This window comes from Cololabis saira, chromosome 2, assembly GCF_033807715.1.
Source record: "Cololabis saira isolate AMF1-May2022 chromosome 2, fColSai1.1, whole genome shotgun sequence".
Classification (NCBI taxonomy): Eukaryota; Metazoa; Chordata; class Actinopteri; order Beloniformes; family Belonidae; genus Cololabis; species Cololabis saira.
This window is the reverse complement of record NC_084588.1, coordinates 10,223,133-10,246,979: the sequence shown is the minus strand read 5'-3', so window position 1 is coordinate 10,246,979 and position 23,847 is coordinate 10,223,133. Positions and strand designations below refer to the sequence as shown.

General features: G+C 43.7%; 1 protein-coding gene across 3 annotated transcripts in view; it reads left to right on the top strand.

Moving 5' to 3' along the window:
- Nucleotides 1–23,847, top strand: part of mtss1lb (MTSS I-BAR domain containing 2b) — a 124,132-nt gene that overhangs the window by 73,782 nt on the left and 26,503 nt on the right. For all 3 annotated transcript variants that reach the window (XM_061737356.1, XM_061737364.1, XM_061737349.1), the window contains exons 5-6: nt 21,965–22,056; nt 23,039–23,113. In XM_061737356.1, the coding sequence (XP_061593340.1) occupies nt 21,965–22,056; nt 23,039–23,113 (167 nt within the window). The remainder of the gene's footprint in view (nt 1–21,964; nt 22,057–23,038; nt 23,114–23,847) is intronic.

Here is a 23,847-nt window from a genome sequence, read left to right as displayed (position 1 = left end):
TTACTTTTCTCTTTCAAAAGCGTTACCGTGGCGACGCTAGACGCCAAAAAGCGCGCCCACCCTTCATCTCGTTGCTTCAGACAGAAAAAACTTTGCGCCTCAAGCCCCATAATACGGTTTGACGTACCTGAACGAAAATCGGTACACTCCTGTATCATGTCGCAACTAAAAGAAAAGTCTCTTGGCGCCATGGCCGAAACCGAACAGGAAGTCGGCCATTTTGAACATTCTGAATTAATCGCGTAATTTTGGAGCAATATATGCCATTCCTTCGAGAATTAATTCAGCCCGAACCGTATCGTAAACCCAGATGTGTTATACATCAAAATGTGCGTCTCCATCCTGCGACTACACGCATTACTTTTCTCTTTGAAAAGTGTTACCGTGGCGACGCTAGACGCCAACAAGCGCACCCCCCCTTCATCTGATTGGTCCATATTTGATAGTTCCCCAAAAGGCACCAAATTTGGCATGCAAGCCAGGCCTGGCGATAAATTTGATATTTCATGGTTTGCATTAATGGGCGTGGCAAAATGGCTGAACAGCGCCCCCCGGAAAACTTTGTGCCTCAAGCCCCACAATACGGTTTGACGTACATGCACGAAAATCGCTACACACCTGTATCATGGCACAACTTAAAGAAAAGTCTCTTGGAGCCATGGCCGAAACCGAACAGGATGTCGGCCATTTTGAATAAATTGTGTCATTTTGGCGAAATTTATGCCATTCCTTCGGCAGTTAATTCAGCCCGAACCGTAACGTGCACCCAGGTGTGTTATACATCAAAATGTGCGTCTACATCCTGCGACACCACGCATTACTTTTCTCTTTCAAAAGTGTTACCGTGGCGACGCTAGACGCCAAAAGGCGCGCCCCCCCTTCATGTGATTGGTCCATATTTGATAGTTCCCCAAAAGTCACCAAATTTTGCATGCAAGCTAGACTTGGCGATAAATTTGATATTTCATGGTTTGCATTAATGGGCGTGGCCTAACGGCTCAACAGCGCCCCCTAGAATACTTTTCTCTGCCATAACTTTTGAATGGTTTGACATAGAGAGTTGTGGGTGATGTCATGGGACTCTGTAATGAGTCCTCAAGCTTCGTTGGCCTTAATTAGCCCCGCCCCTTCTTCTGATTGGTTGTCCCTTTTTTCTGCTATAACTTTTGAATGGTTTGACATAGGAAGTCGTGGGTGGTGTCATGGGACTCTGTAATGAGTCCTTAAGCTTCGTTGGCCTTAATTAGCCCCGCCCCTTCTTCTGATTGGTTGTCCCGATTTTCTGCTATAACTTTGGAATGGTTTGACATAGAGAGTCGTGGGTGGTGTCATCAGATTCTGTATGGAGTCCTTGACCTTCATTGGCCTGAATTAGCCCCGCCCCTTCTTCTGATTGGTTGTCCCTTTTTTCTGCTATATCTTTTGAATGGTTTGACATAGGAAGTCGTGGGTGGTGTCATTTCTGATACTTATGGGGGGCGGTGGCCGTGAGTGCGAGGGCCCGTTCATTGCTGCTTGCAGCTTTAATTATTATTATTATTATTAAGTGATGGCCTTTTTGCCCCCCTTAACATGCCCAAAAAGTCACCAAATTTTGCACCCAAGTCAGGCCTGGCGAAAAATTTGATATTTAATGGTTTGTATTAATGGGCGTGACAAAATGGCTCAACAGCGCCCCCTTGAAAACTTTGTGCCTCAAGCCCCACGATACGGTTTGACGTACATGCACGAAAATCGGTACACACCTCTATCATGGGACAACTTAAAGAAAAGTCTATTGCCGTCATGCCCGAAACCGAACAGGAAGTCGGCCATTTTGAATTAATCGTGTCACTTTGGCGCAATTTATGCCATTCCTTCGGCAGTTAATTCAGCCCGAACCGTAACGTGCACCCAGGTGTATTATACATCAAAATGTGCGTCTCCCTCCTGCGACCACACGCATTACTTTTCTCTTTCAAAAGCGTTACCGTGGCGACGCTAGACGCCAAAAAGCGTGCCCACCCTTCATCTGGTTGGTTCAGACAGAAAAAACTTTGCGCCTCAAGCCCCATAATACGGTTTGACGTACATGAACGAAAATCGGTACACACCTGTATCATGTCGCAACTAAAAGAAAAGTCTCTTGGCGCCATGGCCGAAACCGAACAGGAAGTCGGCCATTTTGAACATTCTGAATTAATTGCGTAATTTTGGAGCAATATATGCCATTCCTTCGAGAGTTAATTCAGCCCGAACCGTATTGTGAACCCAGATGTGTTATACATCAAAATGTGCGTCTCCATCCTGCGACTACACGCATTACTTTTCTCTTTCAAAAGTGTTAGTGTGGCGACGCTAGAAGCCAACAAGCGCACCCCCCCTTCATGTGATTGGTCCATATTTGATAGTTCTCCAAAAGTCACCAAATTTTGCATGCAAGCCAGACTTGGCGATAAATTTGATATTTCATGGTTTGCATTAATGGGTGTGGCCTAACGGCTCAACAGCGCCCCCTAGAATACTTTTATCTGCCATAACTTTTGAATGGTTTGACATAGGAAGTTGTGGGTGGTGTCATGGGACTCTGTAATGAGTTCTTAAGCGTCGTTGGCCTTAATTAGCCCCGCCCCTTCTTCTGATTGGTTGTCCAGTTTTTCTGCCATAACTTTTGAATGGTTTGACATAGAGAGTCGTGGGTGGTGTCATCAGATTCTGTATGGAGTCCTTGACCTTCATTGGCCTGAATTAGCCCCGCCCCTTCTTCTGATTGGTTGTCCCTTTTTTCTGCTATAACTTTTGAATGGTTTGACATAGGGAGTCGTGGGTGGTATCATGGGACTCTGTAATGAGTTCTTAAGCTTCGTTGGCCTTATTTAGCCCCGCCCCTTCTTCTGATTGGTTGTCCCGATTTTCTGCCATAACTTTTGAATGGTTTGACATAGAGAGTCGTGGGTGGTGTCATCAGATTCTGTATGGAGTCCTTGACCTTCATTGGCCTGAATTAGCCCCGCCCCTTCTTCTGATTGGTTGTCCCTTTTTTCTGCTATAACTTTTGAATGGTTTGACATAGGGAGTCGTGGGTGGTATCATGGGACTCTGTAATGAGTTCTTGAGCTTCGTTGGCCTTATTTAGCCCCGCCCCTTCTTCTGATTGGTTGTCCCGATTTTCTGCCATAACTTTTGAATGGTTTGACATAGAAAGTCGTGGGTGGTGTCATCAGATTCTGTATGGAGTCCTTGACCTTCATTGGCCTGAATTAGCCCCGCCCCTTCTTCTGATTGGTTGTCCCGTTTTTCTGCCATAACTTTTGAATGGTTTGACATAGAGAGTCGTGGGTGGTGTCATCAGACTCTGTATGGAGTCCTTGACCTTCATTGGCCAAAATTAGCTCCGCCCCTTCTTCTGATTGGTTGTTCCTTTTTTCTGCTATAACTTTTGAATGGTTTGACATAGAGAGTCGTGGGTGGTGTCATTTCTGATATGCTTATGGGGGGCGGTGGACGTGAGTGCGAGGGCCCGTTCATCGCTGCTTGCAGCTTTAATTATTATTATTATTATTTTCCTGACAAAGTGAAGGCCTTTTTGCCCCCCTTAACATGCCCAAAAAGTCACCAAATTTTGCACCCTAGTCAGGCCTGGCGAAAAATTTGATATTTAATGGTTTGCATTAATGGGCGTGGCAAAATGGCTCAACAGCGCCCCCTAGAAAACTTTGTGCCTCAAGCCCCACGATACGGTTTGACGTACATGACCGAAAATCGGTACACACCTGTATCATGGCGCAACTGAAAGAAAAGTCTCTTGGCGTCATGCCCGAAACCGAACAGGAAGTCGGCCATTTTGAATTAGTCGTGTCATTTTGGCTAAATTTATGCCATTCCTTCGAAAGTTAATTCAGCCCGAACCGTAACGTGCCCCCAAGTGTGTTATACATCAAAATGTGCGTCTCCATCCTGCGACAACACGCATTACTTTTCTCTTTCAAAAGCGTTACCGTGGCGGCGCTAGACGCCAAAAAGCGCGCCCACCCTTCATCTGATTGGTTCAGACAGAAAAAACTTTGTGCCTCAAGCCCCATAATACGGTTTGACGTACATGAACGAAAATCAGTACACTCCTGTATCATGTCGCAACTAAAAGAAAAGTCTCTTGGCGCCATGGCCGAAACCGACCAGGAAGTCGGCCATTTTGAACATTCTGAATTAATTGCGTAATTTTGGAGCAATATATGCCATTCCTTCGAGAGTTAATTCAGCCCGAACGGTATCGTGAACCCAGATGTGTTATACATCAAAATGTGCGTCTCCATCCTGCGACTACACGCATTACTTTTCTCTTTCGAAAGTGTTACCGTGGCGACGCTAGACGCCAACAAGCGCACCCCCCCTTCATCTGATTGGTCCATATTTGATAGTTCCCCAAAAGGCACCAAATTTGGCATGCAAGCCAGGCCTGGCGATAAATTTGATATTTCATGGTTTGCATTAATGGGCGTGGCAAAATGGCTCAACAGCGCCCCCCGGAAAACTTTGTGCCTCAAGCCCCACAATACGGTTTGACGTACATGCACGAAAATCGATACACACCTGTATCATGTCGCAACTTAAAGAAAAGTCTCTTGGAGCCATGGCCGAAACCGAACAGGAAGTCAGCCATTTTGAATTAATTGTGTAATTTTGGCGCAATTTATGCCATTCCTTCGGCAGTTAATTCAGCCCGAACCGTAACGTGCACCCAGGTGTGTTATACACCAAAATGTGCGTCTCCATCGTGCGACACCACGCATTACTTTTCTCTTTCAAAAGTGTTACCGTGGCGACGCTAGACGCGAAAAAGCGCACCCACCCTTCATCTGATTGGTCCATATTTGATAGTTCTCCAAAAGTCACCAAAATTTGCATGCAAGCCAGGCCTGGCGATAAATGTGATATTTCATGGTTTGCATTAATGGGCGTGGCCTAACGGCTCAACAGCGCCCCCTAGAAAACTTTTCTCTGCCATAACTTTTGAATGGTTTCACATAGAGAGTCGTGGGTGGTGTCATGGGACTCTTTAATGAGTCCTTAAGCTTCGTTGGCCTTAATTAGCCCCGCCCCTTCTTCTGATTGGTTGTCCCGATTTTCTGCTATAACTTTTGAATGGTTTGACATAGAGAGTCGTGGGTGGTGTCATCAGATTCTTTATGGAGTCCTTGACCTTCATTGGCCTGAATTAGCCCCGCCCCTTCTTCTGATTGGTTGTCCTTTTTTTATAATAAAATTGCCGCGAGCCGCCAGTCGCTCTCGCGCTGACTCCCGCTTCCTGATTCAAACGTCTGCCGGCCCCGCCCCCTGACCAATCAGTGGCGAGTAGGGTGATGGCGGCCCCGCCCCCGACCAATCAGTGGCGAGTAGGGTGATGACGGCCCCGCCCCCCGACCAATCAGTGGCGAGTAGGGTGATGACGGCCCCGCCCCCCGACCAATCAGCTCCCTGTAATGTGGTGACTTCAGAAATATTCCCGGCTCAGCCCGGTTACAACCTTGGCAGAATGGTTACAGAAAAAGTAATAATTTAAATAGTAGAGTTTTACTAATATTTATAACTTACAAATATTTAAAAAATTAGGAAAAAAAAGTTCCAGAATTTTATCGCTATGTTGGTCTGTCCTAAGCCAGTAGGTCAAATAAAAGGAATAGCTGAGACTTAGCTCAGCCAGATTATTGCGGTCTTTGCTGCCAGAGGTTGAGAGTTCAAGCCTGGCTTGATATGCCAAAATTTTTGTCAGCAATTTTTGTGTTTTTTTTACATCAAAATGTTCGTCTCTGTCCTGTGACGACGCACATTACTTTTCTCTTTCCCCCTCTTCTGATTGGTTGTCCCGATTTTCTGCCATAACTTTTGAATTTGAGTGGAGTTTGCGCGCGCAGCTCCTGCGGGGGGAGGGGCTGATGTTCAGCGCGGCCGCCATCTTGGTCGAGGCGCCGCATTGACTGCCTGAGAACGTCGGGCGTGGCCGCCATCTTGGATCGGTATCGCTTTAACTCTAGAGCGTTCACTTCTATTGTGGAAGGAGGTGTCTGCATAAGTAAAATAACTATAACTCACTTGATTTTCAACCGATTTTCACGCGGTTTGCTTTGTTACAAACGGCAGACATGTAGCTATGATACAGGATGCTTGATGTGCGTTAAATATGCAAGCTTTCATGCTAAAATACGTTCTGCAGGTAGTCACACTTCAGGTATACACACACACACACACACATATATATATACAGTGGTGGACAGTAACGGAGTAAATTTACTTGAGTACTGTACTTAAGTACATATCCAGAGGATTTGTACTTTACTTGAGTATTAGATTTCTTTGGTACTTATTACTCTTACTTGAATACATTTCCAAAACAAATATTTTTACTTTTACTCGAGTATATTGCTAGGAAGGCTGAAAAGTACTCGTTACTTTCAGGTCTGCTCTTTTTTCTTCTTCCCTAAAATCCTATTGGACACAAGCTGTTTTTGTCAAAGGAGGAGACCGATCACAGTGCACGCTCTCAGACAGACATTGGGAGACAGCCAAGACAGACATGGGGAGACAGTTTGTTACGCTCTATATTGCTATATTGTACTGGTACATGTCCTTCATGTAAAGTTAAGTGACTTCAACATTGAGTTATTGAAAGCAGAGATGTAGTTTTTTGTGAAGCAGTGGTCTTTGAGGGGGATCCAGACTTAGTTGGATGGTGCAGGTTCATTTGGTTTCAGTTCATGATTGTTAATAAACTCTGCATCATGTGCTGTCCTCTTATGATCCCATTCATTTGATTGGTTTTTGGTGTTTCTGCAGGTTTTATATAACATTGTGGTTCTAAAAGCAGCACATCAGTGCAGCTGGTTTCAAAGAGTTAATTCTCAGAAACCATAGTTAAAAGATCCTTTAATTAATTTAGAAAAAATATAGTAATTTACTGATGTGGAAAATAAGAAATTTACTCTTACTCTTACTTTTACTTAAAGTAAATTTAAAAGCATTTACTTTTGGATACTTAAGTACCTTTAAAAGCAAGTACTTTTCTACTCTTACTCGAGTAATATTTTGACTGAGCTACTTTTACTTGTAACAGAGTAAATTTTGACCAGTAGTATTTGTACTCTTACTCAAGTACTGGGCTCGAGTACTCTGTCCACCTCTGTATATATGTATATATATATATATATATATATATATATATATATATATATATATATATATACACACACACACACACACACAGAGAGACACACACACACACACACACACACAATATACACAATACAAAGTACAGTATAGCATATTAATGAATGTATAAATATATTTGAATAACAGACATAACAAGCTTAAAAACAAAAAACATAACGGATGACAGCATACAATTGTCATAATGGAGAAAAAAAGAAACATTTGGAAGGAGTGTGTGTGTGAGGAATTGTATATTAGTGTTATAAATTGAAATTATATAATAATGCAATCGCTATGATATATAATTTTACAATATAATACAGTCAAAAATATATGAAATGAAGCAACATACAATGCAATAATACAATATGCTATATTACTGGGTACGCTAATATGAAATAACAACATGTAATATAATATGGTATAATAGATTAATATAATATCATACATTCTGGACCATGAGATACAGCTGTACTGTATGATCGTCGTTCATTTGAGTGATCTGATTTTTTTTTTCATGGTTTGCATTAATGGGCGTGTCCTCACGGCTCAACAGCGCCCCTTAGAGTACTTTTTTCTGCCATAACTTTTGAAAGGTTTGACATAGAGAGTCGTGGGTGGTGTCATGGGACTCGGCATTGAGTCCTTGACCATAATTGGTGACAATTAGCCCAGTCCCTTTTTCTGATTGGTTGTCCCTATTTTCTGCTATAACTTTTGAATGTTTTGACATAGAGAGTCGTGGGTGGTGTCATGGGACTCTGTAATGAGTCCTTGATCTTCTTTGCCCTGAATTAGCCCCGCCCCTTCTTCTGACTGGTCGTCCCTTTTTTCTGCTATAACTTTTGAATGGTTTGACATAGAGAGTCGTGGGTGGTGTCATTGGACGCTGTATTGAGTCCTTGACCTTCTTTGGCCTGAATTAGCCCCGCCCCTTCTTCTGATTGGTTGTCCCGATGTTCTACTATAACTTTTGAATGGTTTGACATAGAGAGTCGTGGGTGGTGTCATCAGATTCTGTATGGAGTCCTTGACCTTCATTGGCCTGAATTAGCCCCGCCCCTTCTTCTGATTGGTTGTCCCTTTTTTCTGCTATAACTTTTGAATGGTTTGACATATGAAGTCTTGGGTGGTGTCATTTCTGATATGCTTATGGGGGGCGGTGGCCGTGAGTGCGAGGGCCCGTTCATCGCTGCTTGCAGCTTTAATTATTATTATTATTATTATTTTCCTGACAAAGTGAAGGCCTTTTTGCCCCCCTTAACATGCCCAAAAAGTCACCAAATGTTGCACCCTAGTCAGGCCTGGCGAAAAATTTGATATTTAAAGGTTTGCATTAATGGGCGTGGCAAAATGGCTCAACAGCGCCCCCTTGAAAACTTTGTGCCTCAAGCCCCACGATACTGTTAGACGTACATGGACGAAAATCGGTACACACCTGTATCATGGGACAACTTAAACAAAAGTCTCTTGGGGTCATGCCCGAAACCGAACAGGATGTCGGCCATTTTGAATTAGTCGTGTCATTTTGGCGAAATTTATGCCATTCCTTCGAAAGTTAATTCAGCCCGAACCGTAACGTTCCCCCAAGTGTGTTATACATCAAAATGTGCGTCTCCATCATCCGACCCCACGCATTACTTTTCTCTTTCGAAAGCGTTACCGTGGCGACGCTAGACGCCAAAAAGCGTGCCCACCCTTCATCTGATTGGTTCAGACAGAAAAAACTTTGCGCCTCAAGCCCCATAATACGCTTTGACGTACATGAACGAAAATCGGTACACACCTGTATCATGTCGCAACTAAAAGAAAAGTCTCTTGGCGCCATGGCCGAAACCGAACAGGAAGTCGGCCATTTTGAACATTCTGCATTAATCGCGTAATTTTGGAGCAATATATGCCATTCCTTCGAGAGTTAATTCAGCCCGAACCGTATCGTGAACCCAGATGTGTTATACATCAAAATGTGCGTCTCCATCCTGCGACTACACGCATTACTTTTCTCTTTCCAAAGTGTTACCGTGGCGACGCTAGACGCCAACAAGCGCACCCCCCCTTCATGTGATTGGTCCATATTTGATAGTTCCCCAAAAGGCACCAAATTTTGCACCCAAGCCAGGCCTGGCGAAAAATTTGGTATTTAATGGTTTGCATTAATGGGCGTGGCAAAATGGCTCAACAGCGCCCCCTTGAAAACTTTGTGCCTGAAGCCCCACAATACTGTTAGACGTACATGCACGGAAATCGGTACACACCTGTATCATGGCGCAACTTAAACAAAAGTCTCTTGGGGTCATGCCCGAAACCGAACAGGATGTCGGCCATTTTGAATTAATCGTGTCATTTTGGAGAAATTTATGCCATTCCTTCGGCAGTTAATTCAGCCCGAACCGTAACGTGTCCCCAAGTGTGTTATACATCAAAATGTGCATCTCCATCCTGCGACTACGCGCATTACTTTTCTCTTTCAAAAGTGTTACCGTGGCGACGCTAGACGCCAAAAGGCGCGCCCCCCCTTCATTTGATTGGTCCATATTTGATAGTTCTCCAAAAGTCACCAAATTTTGCATGCAAGCCAGGCCTGGTGATAAATTTGATATTTCATGCCTTGCATTAATGGGCGTGGCAAAATGGCTCAACAGCGCCCCCTAGAATACTTTTCTCTGCCATAACTTTTGAATGGTTTGACATAGAGAGTCGTGGGTGGTGTCATGGGACTCTGTAATGAGTCCTTAAGCTTCGTTAGCCTTAATTAGCCCCGCCCCTTCTTCTGATTGGTTGTCCCGATTTTCTGCTATAACTTTGGAATGGTTTGACATAGAGAGTCGTGGGTGGTGTCATCAGATTCTGTATGGAGCCCTTGACCTTCATTGGCCTGAATTAGCCCCGCCCCTTCTTCTGATTGATTGTCCCTTTTTTCTGCTATAGCTTTTCAATGGTTTGACATAGGAAGTCGTGGGTGGTGTCCTTTCTGATATGCTTATGGGGGGCGGTGGCCGTGAGTGCGAGGGCCCGTTCATTGCTGCTTGCAGCTTTAATTATTATTATTATTATTTTCCTGACAAAGTGAAGGCCTTTTTGCCCCCCTTAACATGCCCAAAAAGTCACCAAATTTTGCACCCTAGCCAGGCCTGGCGAAAAATTTGATATTTAAAGGTTTGCATTAATGGGCGTGGCAAAATGGCTCAACAGCGCCCCCTTGAAAACTTTGTGCCTCAAGCCCCACGATACGGTTTGACGTACATGCACGAAAATCGGTACACACCTGTATCATGGGACAACTTAAACAAAAGTCTCTTGGGGTCATGCCCGAAACCGAACAGGATGTCGGCCATTTTGAATTAGTCGTGTCATTTTGGCGAAATTTATGCCATTCCTTCGAAAGTTAATTCAGCCCGAACCGTAACGTTCCCCCAAGTGTGTTATACATCAAAATGTGCGTCTCCATCCTCCGACCCCACGCATTACTTTTCTCTTTCGAAAGCGTTACCGTGGCGACGCTAGACACCAAAAAGCGTGCCCACCCTTCATCTGAATGGTTCAGACAGAAAAAACTTTGCGCCTCAAGCCCCATAATACGCTTTGACGTACATGAACGAAAATTGGTACACACCTGTATCATGTCGCAACTAAAAGAAAAGTCTCTTGGCGCCATGGCCGAAACCGAACAGGAAGTCGGCCATTTTGAACATTCTGCATTAATCGCGTAATTTTGGAGCAATATATGCCATTCCTTCGAGAGTTAAATCAGCCCGAACCGTATCGTGAACCCAGATGTGTTATACATCAAAATGTGCGTCTCCATCCTGCGACTACACGCATTACTTTTCTCTTTCCAAAGTGTTACCGTGGCGACGCTAGACGCCAACAAGCGCACCCCCCCTTCATGTGATTAGTCCATATTTGATAGTTCCCCAAAAGGCACCAAATTTTGCACCCAAGCCAGGCCTGGCAAAAAATTTGGTATTTAATGGTTTGCATTAATGGGCGTGGCAAAATGGCTCAACAGCGCCCCCTTGAAAACTTTGTGCCTCAAGCCCCACAATACTGTTAGACGTACATGCACGGAAATCGGTACACACCTGTATCATGGCGCAACTTAAACAAAAGTCTCTTGGAACCATGGCCGAAACCGAACAGGATGTCGGCCATTTTGAATAAATCGTGTCATTTTGGCGAAATTTATGCCATTCCTTCGGCAGTTAATTCAGCCCGAACCGTAACGTGTCCCCAAGTGTGTTATACATCAAAATGTGCGTCTCCATCCTGCGACTACGCGCATTACTTTTCTCTTTCAAAAGCGTTACCGTGGCGACGCTAGACGCAAAAGGCGCGCCCCCCCTTCCTCTGATTGGTCCATATTTGATAGTTCTCCAAAAGTCACCAAATTTTGCATGCAAGCCAGGACTGGTGATAAATTTGATATTTCATGGCTTGCATTAATGGGCGTGGCCTAACGGCTCAACAGCGCCCCCTAGAATACTTTTCTCTGCCATAACTTTTGAATGGTTTGACATAGAGAGTCGTGGGTGGTGTCATGGGACTCGGTATTGAGTCCTCAAGCTTCGTTGGCCTTAATTAGCCCCGCCCCTTCTTCTGATTGGTTGTCCCGATTTTCTGCTATAACTTTGGAATGGTTTGACATAGAGAGTCGTGGGTGGTGTCATCAGATTCTTTATGGAGCCCTTGACCTTCATTGGCCTGAATTAGCCCCGCCCCTTCTTCTGATTGGTTGTCCCTTTTTTCTGCTATAACTTTTGAATGGTTTGACATAGGAAGTCGTGGGTGGTGTCATTTCCGATATGCTTATGTGGGGCGGTGGCCGTGAGTGCGAGGGCCCGTTCATCGCTGCTTGCAGCTTTAATTATTATTATTATTATTTTTTTTTTTCTTCTGACAAAGTGATGGCCTTTTTGCCCCCCTTAACGTGCCCAAAAAGTCACCAAATTTTGCACCCAAGTCAGGCCTGGCGAAAAATTTGATATTTAATGGTTTGCATTAATGGGCGTGGCAAAATGGCTCAACAGCGCCCCCTTGAAAACTTTGTGCCTCAAGCCCCACGATACGGTTTGACGTACATGCACGAAAATCGGTACACACCTGTATCATGGGACAACTTAAAGAAAAGTCTCTTGGCGTCATGCCCGAAACCGAACAGGAAGTCGGCCATTTTGAATGAATCTTGTCACTTTGGCGCAATTTATGCCATTCCTTCGGCAGTTAATTCAGCCCGAACCGTAACGTGCACCCAGGTGTGTTATACATCAAAATGTGCGTCTCCCTCCTGCGACCACACGCATTACTTTTCTCTTTCGAAAGCGTTACCGTGGCGACGCTAGACGCCAACAAGCGCACCCCCCCTTCATCTGATTGGTCCATATTTGATAGTTCTCCAAAAGTCACCAAATTTTGCATGCAAGCCAGACTTGGCGATAAATTTGATATTTTATGGTTTGCATTAATGGGCGTGGCCTAACGGCTCAACAGCGCCCCCCGGAAAACTTTTATCTGCCATAACTTTTGAATGGTTTGACATAGGAAGTTGTGGGTGGTGTCATGGGACTCTGTAATGAGTTCTTAAGCTTCGTTGGCCTTAATTAGCCCCGCCCCTTCTTCTGATTGGTTGTCCCTTTTTTCTGATATAACTTTTGAATGGTTTGACATAGAGAGTCGTGGGTGGTGTCATTTCTGATATGCTTATGGGGGCGGTGGACGTGAGTGCGAGGGCCCGTTCATCGCTGCTTGCAGCTTTAATTATTATTATTTTTCTTCTGACAAAGTGATGGCCCTTTTGCCCCCCTTAACATGCCCAAAAAGTCACCAAATTTTGCACCCAAGTCAGGCCTGGCGAAAAATTTGATATTTAATTGTTTGCATTAATGGGCGTGGTAAAATGGCTCAACAGCGCCCCCTTGAAAACTTTGTGCCTCAAGCCCCACGATACGGTTTGACGTACATGCACGAAAATCGGTACACACCTGTATCATGGGACAACTTAAACAAAAGTCTCTTGGCGACATGGCCGAAACCGAACAGGAAGTCGGCCATTTTGAATTAATCGTGTCATTTTGGCGAAATTTATGCCATTCCTTCGAAAGTTAATTCAGCCCGAACCGTAACGTGCCCCCAGGTGTGTTATACATCAAAATGTGCGTCTCCCTCCTGCGACCACACGCATTACTTTTCTCTTTCAAAAGCGTTACCGTGGCGACGCTAGACGCCAAAAAGCGCGCCCACCCTTCATCTCGTTGCTTCAGACAGAAAAAACTTTGCGCCTCAAGCCCCATAATACGGTTTGACGTACCTGAACGAAAATCGGTACACTCCTGTATCATGTCGCAACTAAAAGAAAGTCTCTTGGCGCCATGGCCGAAACCGAACAGGAAGTCGGCCATTTTGAAAATTCTGAATTAATCGCGTAATTTTGGAGCAATATATGCCATTCCTTCGAGAATTAATTTAGCCCGAACCGTATCGTGAACCCAGATGTGTTATACATCAAAATGTGCGTCTCCATCCTGCGACTACACGCATTACTTTTCTCTTTGAAAAGTGTTACCGTGGCGACGCTAGACGCCAACAAGCGCACCCCCCCTTCATCTGATTGGTCCATATTTGATAGTTCCCCAAAAGGCACCAAATTTGGCATGCAAGCCAGGCCTGGCGATAAATTTGATATTTCATGGTTTGCATTAATGGGCGTGGCAAAATGGCTCAACAGCGCCCCCCGGAAAACTTTGTGCCTCAAGCCCCACAATACGGTTTGACGTACATGCACGAAAATCGCTACACACCTGTATCATGGCACAACTTAAAGAAAAGTCTCTAGGAGCCATGGCCGAAACCGAACAGGATGTCGGCCATTTTGAATAAATTGTGTCATTTTGGCGAAATTTATGCCATTCCTTCGGCAGTTAATTCAGCCCGAACCGTAACGTGCACCCAGGTGTGTTATACATCAAAATGTGCGTCTACATCCTGCGACACCACGCATTACTTTTCTCTTTCAAAAGTGTTACCGTGGCGACGCTAGACGCCAAAAGGCGCGCCCCCCCTTCATGTGATTGGTCCATATTTGATAGTTCTCCAAAAGTCACCAAATTTTGCATGCAAGCCAGACTTGGTGATAACTTTGATATTTCATGGTTTGCATTAATGGGCGTGGCCTAACGGCTCAACAGCGCCCCCTAGAATACTTTTATCTGCCATAACTTTTGAATGGTTTGACATAGGAAGTCGTGGTTGGTGTCATGGGACTCTGTAATGAGTTCTTAAGCTTCGTTGGGCTTAATTAGCCCCGCCCCTTCTTCTGATTGGTTGTCCCGATTTTCTGCTATAACTTTGGAATGGTTTGACATAGAGAGTCCCGCTTCCTGATTCAAACGTCTGCCGGCCCCGCCCCCCGACCAATCAGTGGCGAGTAGGGTCATGACGGCCCCGCCCCCCGACCAATCAGTGGCGAGTAGGGTGATGACGGCCCCGCCCCCCGACCAATCAGTGGCGAGTAGGGTGATGACGGCCCCGCCCCCCGACCAATCAGTGGCGAGTAGGTGACGGCCCCGCTCCCCGACCAATCAGCTGCCTGTAATATGGTGACGTCAGAAATAGAACCTCGGTAAAATGGTTACAGAAAAAGTAATAAAAATAGTAGTGTTTTACTAATATTTATACCTTACAAATATTTAAAAAATTAGGAAAAAAAAGTTCCAGACATTTTATCGCTATGTTGGTCTTAATGGGTGTTAGATTTGCAGCTTCTCCATCCATAGCAGGCACGGCGCCGCCTGCCTCGTCAGCCATAAGAAGAACCACAGGAAGGAAATTGTCTCAAAACGTTGTTTTATTTAAACCTCTTCACAGCACCGGTAAAACACGTCAGTAGCCATGGCATCTCGTGAAAAAGAGAAAGTTGAAAGAACCCGCCGCTCCTCTACATCATTTCCGTAAAGCAAAGTGAATTAACTTAAAGGGCCACAACATATAAAAAGAGTCACGACAGTAATAACATCCCCAGGAGGCTGGCCGTATTAATTACAATATAATCTCATACAAAAACAAACGGGTGATCATACAACTTAAAATAACTATAAATAATATGATTGCTGAGAGCACAATTTAACACCCTCCCTTGCTCTCATCATCTCAAACCAAATACCGGGACCATACTTTTAAATTCCAAAGAACCACCTCTTGAACTTAACAGTTCTAATCTTTGCTACAGGTTTTGTCAATATGTCTGCGATCATGTTCTCTGATGGACAGTAGACAAAGTCTATCTTTCCCTCAGTGAGTGCTTCACGGATGAAGTGATATTTCACATCAATGTGTTTGGATCTCTGTCTGTTCACTGGGTTTTTACTCAGTGCGATGGCCCCCTGATTGTCTCCATAGATTCTTGTACAACTGTATTCTCTATTATCCATGCCATTTAACAGTTGTGTTAAATACATGCTTTCCTGGGTAGTGGTTGCTAGAGCAATATACTCAGCTTCACAAGTTGAAAGAGCCACTGTAGGTTGTTTCTTTGACTTCCAGGAAATTGCTGGGCCTTCTTTTGTCAGACTGAAACAGTATCCTGTAGTGCTACGTCTATCCTCCACAGAAGATGCCCAATCTGAGTCACTGTAGGCTATCAGGATTAAATCCTCATCATTTTTCCGGAAACACAGTTCGTAATCATTTGTACCTTTTAGGTATCTCAAAACATGTTTGGCAGCCACTAAGTTCTCTGCTTTCGGCTTTGCCAGTGTTTGTGACAGTTTGCTAACTATCCAGCTGATGTCTGGTCTGGTACAAGTCATGGCATAGATCTGGCTGCCTACAATCTCACGATACTCTTTAGGATTTACCAACTCATTTTTGTCACTCTCATTTGTCTCCAATTTTAGCTCGCATGGTGTATATCTGGGTTTACACTCCGACATTCCAAACCTTTCAAGCATTTTTAGGATGTACCTTTTCTGGCTCATTTTGATTTCGTCACCCTCTTGATCAAATTGTATGCCCAAGAAGTATGTTATTTTCCCCAGATCTTTCATATTGAATCTGGATTTCATAGTGTCTTTGAATCTGTGGAGTAAATCATTATTGCTGGCTGCAATTATAAGATCATCTACCCAGATGATGACAAGGATCACATCATTCTCTATCTGTTTTCTGTATACACAGTGGTCAGATAGATTTCTCACAAAGTTGTCTTGTTCTAAGTGATCATTTAGCAGTTTGTACCAGTTTCTCCCAGATTGTTTCAGGCCATACAGGGATTTCTTTAACTTGTACACCAACTTCTCTCCGGTCTCTGATATCATTTCAAAACCCTCTGGTTGCTCCAAGAAAATTTCCTCATCTATAGGAGCGTGTAAATATGCAGTTTTAACGTCCATTTGATGGATGATGAGGTTGTTTTGGACTGCTATCTGCATCAATGCCCGTACTGATGTAATGTTTGCTGTTGGGGCAAACGTCTCATGGTAGTCTATGCCTTCTGTTTGATTGTACCCCTTTGCGACGTATCTAGCTTTAAAGATTTTTCCTCTTTCAGCATTTTCTTTAAGGGCATATACCCATTTCCCTCCTACTGTATTTTTCCCTTCAGGTAAAGGAGTCAGTTCAAATGTCTCATTGTCTTTGAGTGAGTGGATCTCTTCCTTCATAGCGTGTTCCCATCTTGACGCCTCGGGTGACATCCGGGCTTCACTATAAGTTTGGGGGACCCCGCATACAGCCCTGTAACAATAATCAACACTTGTGTGAGTTACATCGTTATCTTTGAGGTCTGTTAGATAATCATCTAAGTATTTTGGAGTCTGCTTTTCTCTTCTTGGATACTGCCGGTTTTGACTATGCGTAGGTCCTGTCTCCGTACTATTCTTGTTTTCGTCTAGTACTACATTTTCTGCAGTTTCATCATGTGATACATCTGTGCTAACATTCTCCTCTTTCTCGTTTAGGGCCTGATTTTCTGTACTATCCTCACTATGTGGTTTATCAGCACTGTCCACATTTTCAGATTTTCTGCCCCTGTATACCTGGACTTCTGGATCATAATCATCCGTTTGTGTCTGTTGTTCAACACTGTTCTTTCTGATGAATTTCACCAGTCTGTGTTTTGACACTTTTTCTGTCTGTGGGTTGTAGACCAGATATGCTGGGCTGTTCTTACTGTACCCCACAAATATCCCTTTCTCACATCTGGGATCCAGTTTCTTATGATCATGCTTGTATGCATAACACTCAGATCCAAACACCCACATTTTGGCGAGATCTGGCTTTCTTCCTGTCAACATGAAGTATGGGGTATTTTTAATCCTGTCATTGTAACATCTGTTACGAATATGAGCTGCATTTTGCACGGCATAAGGCCACAGTACCTTTGGTAACCCCTTTTCTAATAACAGACACCTTCCCATCTCAAAAAGAGTTCTCCACTGTCTCTCAGCGGTACCATTTTGATGAGGAGAGTATGGGGATGATGTCTCATGTCTTATGCCTTTATCCCTTAAAAGTGACTCAAAGGCATTGCTTGTGTATTCTGTCCCGTTGTCTGATCTGATACATTTCACATTGCCATATGGTGCGCTGTCTGCAAAGAATTTCTCTGTTGCTAATGTTGTGTCACCTTTGTTTTTAAGAAAATAAACCGACACTGCCCCTGAAAAATCATCTGTGAATGAAATGGCATACTTATATCCATCTTGACTAGTTGGCTCAATTGGACCTGCCAAGTCGGTATGTACCAACTCAAGGGGTGCATTAGCTTTTGCATCAGCTCTCCTATTTCTGCTGTTGGTGAATTTTCCCTCTGTGCAGACACTACAGTCTATTTTTGTGTTACCTGTGATCCTCATACCCTCTACCACACTTGGTAATTTCAATACATCATCCACATTACAATGTCCCAAAATCTCATGCCATGTTTTGACATCACAAGTTAAACTGATTTTGTCACTGGACATCATATCCTTAACTGAATCATCAACACATTGTTGGTGGTTATTTACCGTTCTTAAGTAGTACAGTCTCTCATGCTCCTCTATGCAGAAGACTGTTCCATCTTTGGTTGTGAGTTCATTTCGTCCCTCTTTGAAGATCACTTTGGCACCGTCAGTCGTGGCTGCTTTCACAGAGACGATGCTTTGAGGGTAAGTTGGTATGAATAAGGCTTTCTTCAATGTGACGGCGACACATCTTCCTTTTATGTCCTGCAGAAACACCTCGGCGTCGCCTCTTTTCAATGCCACGTTGTTCGCCCTGGTTCCGTCAGCAAGCTCCATGTAGTGTTTCTCTGGGTTGAAAGTCTCATCAAATCTTGTGAATTTGTTTTTCTCATTTATGATGTGCGATGTGGCTCCACAATCTACCATTACTCCATTTTTCTTAATATTGTCTGGAAGATACTGTTGACTGACCTTGAATACGAATGTTTCTTCCTCCTCGTGGTCCCGTTGTCTTTCTGCAGTTTGTTTTGCATCATCTTTGTACTTGGTTTTCCTTCTGCATGTCTCGTCACTGTGTGTGGAGCTCCTATGGTAGCTGCACCACTTAGGTGGCCCTTTCCTGCTGCAGTCTCTTGCCATATGGCCGCGGTTTCCACATCCGTAGCAGGTCACCGACGACACGTCCACTTTCATCACAGTGTCCATTTTAGGTTTAATGTCGAACTTTTCTGTCTCCTCGTAGCTTCGTAGTTTACTTTTGAACTGGGTAAACGTTAATTCATCGCTGCTCTGTGTTGTATGAATGGTGAAAGGCTTGTAGGATTCTGGGAGGCCCTTCAGAATCATAGCTATTATCAGCCCATCACTGATTACCTCCTTTGCATTTCTCAGGGAGATTACAGCCTTTTCAGCACGAATGATATAGTCTGTTACAGTTTCTCCAGGTTCCTTCTTTAAGGAAGTTAGTTCTGTATACAGGGCAATGATTCTGGGCTTACCCTGACTGGCGTAATGGCTGCGTAGTATTTCTAGAGCCTTTTTGCCGTCGTCTGCCGCCTCCCTCATCACCAACGACAGACTCGTGTCGTCGAGGAACTGAATTAGCTCCGCGTAGCATTCTGCGTTCTTTTCTGGGTCCGGGTCAACGGTGGAGAGTATTGTATCCTTCAAGCCACATATTCTCAGGTGGCCGAGAAACTTTACTTCCCAAAGTTCATAGTTGTTTTCGTCTCCGTCGAAAACTAACCTCTGCCATCTTCCTCCTCCTGTGCTGCGCCTGGGCCCATAACCTGTTAGATTTGCAGCTTCTCCATCCATAGCAGGCACGGCGCCGCCTGCCTCGTCAGCCATAAGAAGAACCACAGGAAGGAAATTGTCTCAAAACGTTGTTTTATTTAAACCTCTTCACAGCACCGGTAAAACACGTCAGTAGCCATGGCATCTCGTGAAAAAGAGAAAGATGAAAGAACCCGCCGCTCCTCTACATCATTTCCGTAAAGCAAAGTGAATTAACTTAAAGGGCCACAACATATAAAAAGAGTCACGACAGTAATAACATCCCCAGGAGGCTGGCCGTATTAATTACAATATAATCTCATACAAAAACAAACGGGTGATCATACAACTTAAAATAACTATAAATAATATGATTGCTGAGAGCACAATTTAACAATGGGCGTGGCCTAATGGCTCAACAGCGCCCCCTAGAAAACTTTTCTCTGCCATAACTTTTGAATGGTTTGACATAGAGAGTTGTGGGTGGTGTCATGGGACTCTGTGATGAGTCCTTAAGCTTCGTTGGCCTTAATTAGCCCCGCCCCTTCTTCTGATTGGTTGTCCCGATTTTCTGCTATAACTTTGGAATGGTTTAACATAGAGAGTCGTGGGTGGTGTCATGGGACTCTGTAAAGAGTCCTTAAGCTTCGTTGGCCTTAATTAGCCCCGCCCCTTCTTCTGATTGGGTGTCCATATTTTCTGACTATAACTTTTGAATGGTTTGACATATTTGAAATATGCTGGTAATGTGTCAGCCAACCACAAAAATCTCTGCAATTTTGGTGGAATCATTTATTTTTTGTCCTTGCCCGGTGCAAATGACATAAATAAAGTGCGTGGTTTGGTTGTGACGAAATAAAAGTAATGTTATGTGAACAATAAATCAAACGCTCCCTTCCATGCAGTGTGTGTGTCTAGGAAGTAAAGACTGGAACATGCTATTCACAAAAGCACAAATAGTGGGGTTTTACTAATATTTATATCTTACAAATATTTTAAAAATTACGAAAAAACAATTCGGGACTCAGATTATATCGCTATGTTGGTCTGTCCTCAATCAGTCAGTCAGAAAACGGCCAAGCTGATTCGTGGCACAGGGGTAACGTCACCGTCTTTCATGTGAGAGGTCGCGGGTTCGATCCCAGCACAATGCAAAGTTTATTGTCAGAAATGTTTGTGTTTTTTTTTAACATCAAAATATGCGTCTCCATCTTGCGACGACGCGCATTACTTTTCTCATTCAAAAGTGTTACCGTGGCAACACTCGACGCCAAAAAGTGCGCCCCCCTTCATCTGATTGGTCCATATTTGATAGTTCCCCAAAAGTCACCGAATTTTGCATGCAAGGCAGGCCTGGCGATAAATTTGATGTTTCATGGTGTGCATTAATGGGCGTGGCCTAACGGCTCAACAGCGCCCCCTAGAATACTTTTCTCTGCCATAACTTTTGAAAGGTTTGACATAAAGAGTCGTGGGTGGTGTCATGGGACTCTGTATTGAGTCCTTGACCTTCATTGGCCTGAATTAGCCCCGCCCCTTCTTCTGATTGGTTGTCCCTATTTCCTGCTATAACTTTTGAAAGGTTTGACATAAAGAGTCGTGGGTGGTGTCATGGGACTCTGTATAGAGTCCTTGACCATAATTGGTGAAAATTAACCCCGCCCCTTCTTCTGATTGGTTGTCCCGATTTTCTGCTATAACTTTGGAATGGTTTGACATAGAGTCCTGGGTGGTGTCATAAGATTCTGTATGGAGTCCTTGACTTTCATTGGCCTGAATTAGCCCCGCCCCTTCTTCTGATTGGCTGTCCCGATTTTCTGCTATAACTTTTGAATGGTTTGACATAGAGAGTCGTGGGTGGTGTCATCAGACTCTGTATGGAGTCATTGACCTTCATTGGCCTGATTTAGCCCCGCCCCTTCTTCTGATTGGTTGTTCCTTTTTTCTGCTATAACTTTTGAATGGTTTGACATAGGAAGTCGTGGGTGGTGTCATTTCTGATATGCTTATGGGGGCGGTGGCCGTGAGTGCGAGGGCCCGTTCATCGCTGCTTGCAGCTTTAATTTTATTTTATTATTTTATTTATTTAATTTGCCTGAAGATGATTATTTTGTACTTTTGTCTGTTTGAATGGTTGTGTTAAAAAAATAAATCAGACGTTACTCAACAGTTACTCAGTACTTGAGTAGTTTTTTCACCAAGTACTTTTTTACTTTTACTTTTACTAGTAATTATTTGGATGACTAGTTTTTACTTCTACTTGAGTCATATTATTCTGAAGTAACAGTACTTTTACTTGAGTAAAATATTTGGCTCCTCTACCCACCTCTGATTCTACGTGACAACAGGGAGGAGGAGAAGCTAAATAAGGTGGAGGGCATTCTGGGAATGTATCTGTGCTGTGACTCGTGTTCAGGGGGGGGGTGGTAGGGTGGACTTTCAGGGGTTCAATTTTGCCCAGATTAATCCCACATGGGAAATATGTACCTGATTTTGAATGCTTCCTTTCTGCCACTGTTGTATACACGGTGCCTGACATGTCTCGTAATTGTTTTCTGTCTCTCCTGCAGTGCTTTGATGGAGAGTTTGATTGCTCCTCTCCAGGACAAGATTGAAGACTGGAAGAAGACAGCCAACCAGCTGGACAAGGATCACGCCAAAGGTACGAGCACATCCCGGGCTAAGATGCTAATTCCTGAACCTACACCATTACTGATTCTGAGCCACACGCCGTCCCTACTGAAGTAGTGAAGTAGATGAGGGGATGCTGTGAGGGCTGAATCTGCATTCAAACCCAAAAACAAACAGCGGCCCCTGCGGCCTCTGTGCACCTGTTTTAAAGCTGTCAGGAAGTCTTAAAAAATGTGGAGGTACACTACAGATTTTCTCTTCACAAAGTGACCTCCCAGGAATGTGAACTTGTAAAGTTTTGCTGACTCTGCAGGCTGTTGCTCAATGTTGCACGACTGCAAGAGCTAATAACTGATGCGCTGGTGCTTTGTTTCCCTTTTCATGTAAACATGAACATGTTTCATGTTCATGTTTACTTGATGACATGTTGTATCATGTTGGATCATGGAACACACACCTCTGTCTGCATCATGTGATAACTTTTTCCTGCAGAAAATCTCAAGTTTTGATGCCATACTGTAATTCAATTATTTTACTAGTTAATACATTATCAAACTACTATTGCAGCTAGAAAGTTTTAAAAAGGACAATCTTATTTTTACTTTCTGGTCCATTAAGGAAAATCTGCTTGTCATGTATTTTGTGAGTTGTCCAATTAACAACTATGAATTCACAATGTAAAAAAAGAATCCTTAAGAATGTTAAAAGCCTCGTTCCAATAAAGTTAGAAGACTATTTTAAACTATTTTGCTGGTTTGAAGAATTTTTCTTGCCTCATTTGCAAAAGATATTGGCAAAGATATTTAGCTTAAGATAGGACATTTCTAGAGGTGCAGTTCTTACAGTGCAGTTTTACATTGCTGTGAAATCAGTTTGTCTGTCAATCACCTCTCAGTCGACGCCCTTCTCGAAGCCGCTCTGTTTAAGTGAATATAGGAAATGTAAGATAATATGAATTGACCCAGAGGGTTTACATTCCTCTTTGAAAGCATCTCTTTTCATCCTCTTTCAAGAGTACAAGAGGTCACGGCATGAGATCAAGAAGAAGTCATCTGACACCATGAAACTGCAGAAGAAGGCTCGTAAAGGTAACAGTCAACAGTCCAGTGGTCATGCTCTTCTCTCAGACACTTAGACACATGTGCATGTAGCAGAGGTTTCTCATATGTGCTCCATCTATTGATATATTTGAGCATCCTGTTCACTTGTATCAGTGTTTGTATCAGTGTTTCTGGGGAGATCTGTCCAGAGCCATATTAGTTCAAGTGGGTTGTTGGTCAACTCCCAAGAAAAACAGACAAGAACTGGATCGTGTGTTTTATCTATCATTTTCCCCTTCAATGCAAACCGACCCAGAGCTCAGACTCATGATGACATTCAGCTCTATCAAGCATGAACTGAAGCCAGGAAGTTCAGGCTCAACCACATCAAATGTATTGTAGGTGTGTGCTGCCATCGTGTGGTCAGTCGTGATATTACAGCTCTTTTCTCATTTGTCTTGAATCATTTTAGTCCTTCAAGCAGCAACCAATAAAAGTGGCTTTCCTACTGGTACAACTAGCACGTAGTTGCCAGGCAGATCATTTCCTAGTACTATTTAAAGCTTTCACTTTATTATCATTACCATAGTTATTGTTGTTATATTTATTTATTTATAGGTTATTTTAGAACGATACTGAAACCAGTTTCCTGTGAAACTCACTTGTAGGAATTTAATGAGACTGGCCATCCAGGTGATGTGATGCAGCACTCTGTCACTGTTTCCTGGTCAAATATCCCTACTGATGTGTGGAGGCTCGCTGTCCTGCTAGAAAACAAGCTG